The sequence below is a fragment of the Notothenia coriiceps genome, unplaced genomic scaffold (genome assembly GCF_000735185.1).
Source record: "Notothenia coriiceps isolate Sejong01 unplaced genomic scaffold, NC01 NC01_scaffold00000095, whole genome shotgun sequence".
Classification (NCBI taxonomy): domain Eukaryota; kingdom Metazoa; phylum Chordata; class Actinopteri; order Perciformes; family Nototheniidae; genus Notothenia; species Notothenia coriiceps.
Genome location: NW_011332796.1, coordinates 6,611 through 15,828, shown reverse-complemented (window position 1 = coordinate 15,828; position 9,218 = coordinate 6,611). Strand labels below are relative to the sequence as shown.

At 40.2% G+C, this 9,218-nt stretch overlaps 1 protein-coding gene across 1 annotated transcript in view; it reads left to right on the top strand.

Moving 5' to 3' along the window:
• Nucleotides 1-7,555: 7,555 nt before the first annotated feature.
• The window catches only part of hacd4 (3-hydroxyacyl-CoA dehydratase 4), a 7,096-nt gene continuing 5,433 nt past the window's right edge, over nt 7,556-9,218 (top strand). Inside the window, exon 1 of the mRNA XM_010795758.1 lies at nt 7,556-7,834. Coding sequence (XP_010794060.1) covers nt 7,833-7,834 — 2 coding nt within the window. The 5' untranslated portion in view covers nt 7,556-7,832. The remainder of the gene's footprint in view (nt 7,835-9,218) is intronic.

The following is a 9,218-nucleotide window of genomic DNA, read 5'->3' as shown; positions in this document are numbered from 1 at the left end:
TTCTCTCTCTAGTTTAGCATACTCAGCCCGGTTGTTGGCCCGGAAAGAACCTCGATTTTGGAGAGCCAGAAAACTGTGAAAAAGTACCCGCTAGCCGGAACTACCCCTAGTGGAAACGCAACCAAAAACGGGCCGGGCACAGCACGCTCAAACCGCACTATAGTGGAAATGCGCCATAAGAGCCCAGCTCCTCTATTGGTGCTTTCACACCAACACGGTTCCAGGGCCGGTTCGGAGCTAGAGCTTGAAAAGCACAGTTTTTTCCTGTTCACACCGCAGCGGAACCGACTCTAAGCTCCGAAACCCGGTGCTTTTCAAGTACCAAAAAATTGTCGGTCTAGAAACAAGAACCGCTTACATCGGAGGCGGGGGCAGTGGCAGGATCAACCTGAGCAATAACAGATTATGGCGAGTACGGCAAATTAAAGTTGTAACAAGCAGTAGCGCTGAGCAAAGTGACTAGAACGCAACCACACACTTATAAAAAAAACACACTTTATAAAGTCAGGCAACACTAACCAGGCTTAGTTTGATTCTGTTTATTTGCACCTTACTTTGACCATCCGTTCGCTGTTATTGATCATTGTGGAGAGCAGGCAGACGTTTTGTTTTGTATTATAGCAGCTATCGGATGGAATCAATACATGGGCCGCACAGGTTGTCATGTCCGACTATCACAACTAGAATCATAATGAAAAATACGCCGGTAAAATGTGCCTGTGGAAAACGGCTTATGCTACAAAAGGATAGCAACAAGTCATCAAGATAGTCAGTTTAGCTGCGGTTGTTATTCTAACATCACCCATTTTATACCAGATAAACTTTCATAACAGCGTTGTGATGCCAAACAGCGTGCAGCACTGCAGCGGTCGGTAATGCTGCTGAATCACATTAATAAACAATGAACCACGGCACTCTGGAGAAAAGTACAAGGGTTGAGAAGTAGTTATTTAATTTAATCTGGCTTTGTATGATTAAAAGCAACACGATCATCGACCCGACGCCGTTGAGGAGAAAATCAGCGACCTAAACGGTGACGTCATGGCACAGCCGTAGCAGTACCAGTCGGGCTCTGGGCGGTGTGAACAAAACGGGGGCTGAAAATAAAAACCGGCTCCGAACCAGAAAAGCTCTAGCACGGAGCTAAACGGGAACCGCGTTGATGTGAAAGGGGCATCAGAGGGAGCTGCAGATAACTGATCCTGCAGTCAGATCACTCACCGGCTGTGTTTTTACACCAAGCTCAAATATAGCAAGTGAAAATGTGGAAGGTGCAGCGATGTTAGACGGGAGGGAATGTTTGCAGGGTTTTGTAACGCCTTAGAGATGAAGGCAGTCTGGCAGATAAACACTCGAGTGACAACAACTCAGCAACAGCACACCCCCCTGAGGATTGATACACTGTGCATGTTGGACTGCTTTTCCTTCCCGGGGGATTAGTCTGGGTCAGTAGGGGCCAGTTTGGGGTCCAGGGACTGCTAGGGGCCTTTGGAAGCTGTCAGGGGGTCCAAAGCATAAGTAGGTCACAATTAATTTATCTTTCATATTCAGGAAAGGATAATAAAACATTATATATTTTTGAAATATAGTCTTTCAAATGTCTTTAGAGATATTTCAGATTATAATATCCTGGAAACCTCATGTTAATACTTGGAATCTGCAGGTATGAAAAAGAAAATAATACATTTCAATTTAATTACATTTAAAAAATATGTTGAGTGAATTGACTTCCACATTTAATGGCTAGGATATATCGAAAAGCATTATCAATCACACATTTCCTAATACAAACAAAAACATTTATCAAACATGACTCTGACTCTGGGATGTCAAGTTAAGTTTAAAACATTTGTGGCCATGACTGGGTTTTGTTAAAGCCAACAGTAACTAAACCACAAAATGATGTAACTAACACCATTTTAAAAGTGTGAAATACATGGAATTAAGGCGATTTTTTTGTATTTTTATATATATTGTAAAGTTTATGATATTCCATTTTCAGACCTCAATTGTAGAGGACTAAGCAGTATTGAGTGTTGCTGTTGGACATTCTAGATTGCTCATAACAGTTGAAATGGCCAACTTGGTTTACAGTAAACCTCCAAGAGGCTTTTTAAAAAAACGTTTTATCATGTTAGATCCACCTAGCAAATATCATACGAAGATGTGCTTAATTTGAGCAACTTTGTAGGAGGGGGAATTTACCCCAAATGTGAAAATATCCGTCATTTCTGAAGCTCTGGCATGTACAGATATAGAAACTTTCCTGATCAGTTACAGATGACAGAATAAGATGGTTTGTACATGTGTCTGTAATCTTTTGTAGAGTGAAGTAGAAAAAATATGTGGGTTGATTTTCTTTTTAAATATTATATAAGGATTCAACCATATATTAGCACATTTAGGATGTTAGCATAAATGAACAGAATAAAGTCAATTCAAATGTTAACTCCTGGTTCTATATAACTGGTGGCCCATCAATATGTTCCATAAGCTCTATGGGGATCACGAAAACAGTAAATATGATTATTAATAATGATTGGAAAGAGGAGAATGCCAGGGCTATTTAATACATGCAAATATTGTGCAGCTTTAAGGACATTATTTACCAATAAATGCCACCACATTGAAACTAATTTAGAAAACTATGATAACAACCCTGTATGATAATACAAGTGGTATGAGACAGACATTAACGTCGCTGTAGAACTGGAGTCCAGTCTAATTGGAATGAATAGCTGGGAAAGATGATGGTTGGCTGGCAGGGGCCCTGAACTTACCACCATGCTATGGGGGGGGGGGGGGGGGTTTGATATTGCTCTTGGTAGGCCCAACAAAAATGTCCCCGCCAATCCCAGCCAGTAGTGTGTAATACAGTAATACTGAGGGAGAAACCGGAGAGGACCCTGAGCTTAACTGGGGGAAACTCAGCTCCACTTGTGTCAGATACTGAGATACAAGTATCCAACCCATATCCTGTAGCAATGAGCTGATAGTAACTCTGAGAAGAATCAGGCAGAGAGTATGTTTGTGATCTAAAGGTCTGTAACTACAGGTAAACCGCGCTTCAGGACACATTTTAATTTCCATTCCAAAGAAGGTTTTGTTTTTGGTTCGTCTCTTTGTATGTCTGTCAGCAGGAGCAGAATGATATTTATGAAACTTGATGGCAAGATAGCACGGGCCAGGCAAGAACCCTCATGTTTTGGAACAGTTCTGAATAACACACATGCATTATTTTTGATGTATAGACCTGGCCTTGGCTGCTGTCAGCGCTCTTTGAGGGCACTTGAGACGTCAGAGGGATGTGTCCTCTGTAAGTCTTACTGTAGTAATACTGTTGCAACAATTTCTAAAAGTTGTAGTATGCTGTTAGCTTCTATTGATGCTGTGGCTGGCAATTCTTCTAATTTTCACCACTAAGACAAATATAAACGTTGGTGCGGTACAACTGCAACCAAGTAGGACTCCAGGGGCTCAGGTCGGAGGTTTACTGTTGTTTACTGTGAGTTGGACATTATTATTAATATGTACATAATAAGCCACAAAATGCATGAAAGGTACTTAATCATATTGACATATAGTTTATTTTTCTGTTCTGGATGGTCACAGAAAAGCCGGCACAAGGACATTGCGTTTTTGAGACTTACCATGTCAACGCATTTATTGCTTTTCACTTGTCATTTCACACCACGTCCTCATTCCAAATTGTTCGTATGTAGATGCATGGTCACAGTGTTAGAAATGTGGCTATTGTCGTGAATTAAAAAAAGTAGGTCCCTGAAGTAAATAGGTAGTTGGCCACAAAGGGCAAAAGTTCTGCTTGGTCAAAGTCATGTGTTTTTTTATATTTACCTCATCCTGTTCTTTCTTTGCACAAAAGGAGATCCTTAAGGATAGGTTGTGTTTGTGGTGTTGGCAGCACAGGAAGCTTCAAATGCAGATGTGGTTTATAGAGCTTAATAATACCTTGGACTTGCACTGATATTTTTTCTTTCTTTCTTCACTCTCTTGATTTCCAACTCAATTGCTGTAAGGGTCTAATATCTCTCTGGATTGAATGACGCGAAATATGGGTATATGGGTTTGGGTATATGGGTCAGGGTATATGGGTCTGGGTATATGGCTCTGGGTATATGGGTCTGGGTATATGGGTTTGGGTATATGGGTCTGGGTATATGGGTCTGGTTATATGGGTTTGGGTATATGGGTCAGGGTATATGGGTCTGGGTATATGGGTTTGGTTATATGGGTTTGGGTATATGGGTCAGGGTATATGGGTCTGGGTATATGGGTTTGGTTATATGGGTCTGGGTATATGGGTTTGGTTATATGGGTTTGGGTATATGGGTCAGGGTATATGGGTCTGGGTATATGGGTTTGGTTATATGGGTTTGGGTATATGGGTCAGGGTATATGGGTCTGGGTATATGGGTTTGGTTATATGGGTTTGGTTATATGGGTTTGGGTATATGGGTCAGGGTATATGGGTCTGGGTATATGGGTCTGGGTATATGGGTCTGGTTATATGGGTTTGGGTATATGGGTCAGGGTATATGGGTCTGGGTACATGGGTCTGGGTATATGGGGTCAGGCCAGCGCTAAGGTCAACTGCTGTCTGAGATTAGTTGTACAGGGGATAACATTGGATGAGACGGAATACTGTGGATCACAGTGGGGAATAACCTGGAGTGAAGGCTGAACTCGTGATGTGAAGGATTTAAATAAGGCCTTTAAACACAAGGGGCGTTTTTTAAATATTATTTCCAATAAACCAGCACACCAATATTTCTTTTCAAACTGTTGTCATTAATTCTTCAAAAAGAAAGGGAAAATTATGAAGTAAAAAAAAAAACGTATTACTTTTATTTTCAACCTTTACAAAAGCAGCGCATACTAGATCCACTCCTTCTGTTCTCTCCTTTCACAATAAAAGCATTATTTACAGCATAACTGTTTACCAAAGGGAACTGAAATTCACTTAAAAAGCTGACAATAGCTACAACGATAAAATGACTTACCTTCGACGGACTGTAAAGCGCCCTGGTCTGGGAGTTGGTCCTCTGGATCTATTCAAACCTTTTATTGATTAATCGCTGCATCGCATTATGTTTTGTGTTTAATTCTGGAATCTGTGTAGCCTTTTATAACCCTACCTCTCTCCCCATGTCTACAATGTCCTCAAAAATGTTTTTTTTATATAACGGAAGGAAAAAAGAATGAAAACCTTGTCAACTCAAATCATAATATTTCAATTTACATTGACTTCAAATGACCACGATGCTGCCAGATATAATGTAAATCATGCAGATTGAAGTAAAGAGGGTTAAAAAGGGCCAGCAGCTCATTTCTTTCCCTGGGACTCCTAGCAGGGTAATCCAGGCCGGTTACCGTCGATATAGAGTAATTCAACAAACAAAGAATGACCCCTGCAAAATGTTTCTTTAATAATTTCGTTCACCGACCTGGTGAAATTCCCACTGTCTGCCGGGCCACACAGTAGAGTGAGGTGTTGCTCCAAACATTAACTGGAGACGAATTACTGAAAACTCATCCGCACAAACAAGATATATTTAGTGTACTATTTTAGTGAGAGGGCTGGTGGCTGCAGGTCTTGAGGAGATACAGTTACTTCTGGAGTCCACATTAAAACAGCAGTCGTTCAATCATGTAGCATTAGTCAGGAAGGCTAAGAAGGAGACATGGTCAAGGAGGAGAGAGCATGAGGAATACTCCACTACTGGAAATACTACAGTCCTTGTGACAGTCACAGTATATCCCCAGTAAACCTAACACTTAGGTCATATGTAATACTGATCAAGCTCAGAGAAGTCATGAATTACATTGTAAAAGCTATCTGGGTCTCACAGCAAGATGTCTTCTTTAGCGGCTAATAGAGACTCATCATCTGCTTTTACACATAAAGATACGTTTACACATCAGTAGGACTCAGCCAGTGAAAATAGTAAATCAATGTATCAGTGGCTCTGGAGGGAGTTTTTCTGAAGCTGCTTTCAGAGAACAAGCAGTCTGTATTTTTGAACTATGCTGCATCGATGGTAACGTGGCTAAACTACTAGCATAACATGTCACATGACTATGTCAGTATGGTAGTTGGTCAGGCCCAGAGGTGGGAAGTAACTAAGTACATTTATTCAAGAACTGTACTTAAATTCAATTTTGAGATACTTGTACTTTACTTGAGTATTTCCATTTGTTGCTACTTTGTACTTCTACTCAGCTTCATTTTAGGTGTACTACTCCACTAGTACATGCATTTAATACCTTTAACATTTTAATGACACAAAAATATAAAACATATCATATGATATGCGCAGATTGGTCCATTTCATAATAATATATATATATGTTCGTGGCTCTGACTCCGCAGCAGTGGAAGAACTTTCATACAGCAGTCACATTATCGCAGGGTTCAAATCTTGAGTGCAGCCCCTAGCATTTGATAGCTACAGAAAATGTGGTAGAATTTCCGAGAGGATATAAAGCTAACACCTAGCCGAGGTCCTGACACTAATCTGTTCTTCATCTGCTGCTGGCTTTCAACAGCACCGAGAGCTGCCAGAGACAAAAACACGCTGATATTACTTACATGCTCTTCACTCTTAACTCGAGTAGGAATGCTAAGCTAAGCTAACTACACTTTATCTCAAGATTTGCTAAAAGTCAACATCACCACTTACATATTTGTTTTCACGTATCTTCAAAGGAATTCATATCGTTATTGATGACATATCACTTTGAACACAACAATGTCTTTAATCAGTTGTGACAGTTCGGTGAAAATTAATATAGATGATTTTGCAGATATTTTTATTGTTTTTTTCAACATTTCATCATCTTAACTGATGTATCATATGAGAGGTAGTTATCATCCACACAGTAACCAGAGCAAACATGCAGCAGGCCTTCTCTGTGACCGTTGACCCTGATTCAGGTCCCTGATCTCTTTCCACCACTAGAGGGCAGTGCATACTGCCCTACTGAAAGCAAATCCTCTTGTGTATCTATAAGACTGGTAGAGAGATGTTAAATCTTCATCTCTGTTCTCTTTTGTTTTAATTCATTCATTTCATGTTTTACTTCTTGTTGCTTCTTATTTCAATGTAATTTCATTCCTCCCTGCAACAAAACACAATTGTAGTCAGAAAACTATGAAAAACTACAGTTTTAGGAAATGCCTGAGCCTTTCAAATAAAACAATAAAACAAAAATAAGCATGAGATTTTGTTTTGAATATTTATGTTTTCAGCTACTTTTTAGTTCACATGAAGAATTACACAATAGTCAAAGTTATTATGTTTGATGGAAAACATTAAAATTGTGATAGTAGTTATTGGCTCTTTCAGCCAAACTGTTTGACAACCATTTCTTCATGGTTGTGTTTGAGACCCCGAAATTCAAAATGTCAGTGTTGGGAACAGAAGTGTTAAAATACGTCACTGTGTCCAAATAGACACACACACACACACACACACACACACACACACACACACACACACACACACACACACACACACACACACACACACACACACACACACACGGGACTGTGCAACGTCAGTCTCACACGTGGAATGTCCACTTCCTACTCGCTGTAAAGCAATAACCGTTAACATCTGCCTGAGGAAGCAGCACAAAACACAAATATTGCAGCATTTTTCTGCTCACACTTGAGGAGGACTAAGAGGCGGGTCTCAGTTTACTGGGAGAAAACTGCTGCAAGGAGCTCCAAACTGCACCACAAAATGATACTGCTCACAAAGGAATGATAAGATGCCCATCTAACCTGCAACAAAAGGAGACTTTTGAGAATGTAAGTGAAGGTAATGAGAGTTTTCCACCAGGGTGTGAGCTCTCGCTGTGAGAGGAATGTGTGTTCATTCACAGGGCGTGTTGTGGAATGTAAGGCTTAAAGTATACAAAGCTTCGTTTACCAGCATGAAGAACGTAATACTGTAAAGTAGGCTTAGAGCTCAACTGTATCTGACAGACTGCTTCTTAAATTGCATGTTTAATGTCCAAAATGAGCTTATAAAAGGTATGCACTGAGTTTTAAAACTACATAGGGTGGGAGAGTGTCTGTTTCCTGCAGTCAGTGAATAAGTCAGTGAGTAGAATTCCACGTTTTTGTGCATAAAAACATATTTGTGCCAAAGTCATATTATATTACTCTGACAAAGGGTGGAGTCTAAATTGCTTGCAGCCATATATATTAATGTTGTAACATACTGTATGTCCATACTTGCCAACCTTTAGACCTCAGAAATCGGGAGCATTTCAAAATGCAAAATCGCCGGAGCTGTTAGATTAACATTAACATGCTTATTGTAGTTGTAAGTGCACTGCCTTGCGGCCTGTAGCACCGTCATTGATTGAGCATATGTGTGGGCTGGACCTGTATTTTACAGGAAAGGAGTGAGCAGAGAGTAGAGTAGTTGTCGATTCTTGTTCTGTTTTCTGTGAATATCTGCCTCACCCTCTCAGACTTTGAGTTGCGCACGCTACTAAAGAGACGTGTTACCATGGAAACCAAACAATGGTGTAGCTGTATTAAAGTCCGAGTGGAAACAGTCGTGTGTAAATCTGATTTTGTCAGAAATCGGGAGAAATACGGGAGAAATATGACCCCGGGAGGAAACCGGGAGAGGGCAATGAAATCGGGAGTCTCCCGCGAAAATCGGGAGGGTTGACAAGTATGTGTATGTCACAGGCAAGGTGTAATCGGAGGACTTCTCTGCACATTTTTTTAAATTTTAAAAATAAAGAATGTGATGACAGCTTAATGTAGTTAAAGCTGCACTAATCAATATGTATGTATATATATATATATATATTTAAGCAATAGCTCACGACAGGCCGTGGTATATGCTCATTATATCACAGCTAAGGGGCGTGGTTCCAACCATCCATTTTATGCTTTGTAAGTTTGTTTCGTAACGGAAGAAATTTAAATATATTTATAAAACTGACAAGTCAAATCAAGCAATCTGATTGGTCGATAGCGTTTTTGCGGACCTCTTTGATTACAGATTTGAAAACATCGTTGCTTGCTTTAAAAGTAGCACAATTAATTATGTTAAACCTTCAAAAGTATCTAGATATCCCTGCCCTAATGCCAAAGGAACTGCACACTGAATATGTTTTGCCGTTTGATGTCTATGTCTTGACCGCTGCGTCAAAAAGGAGGGCTTCTGCCC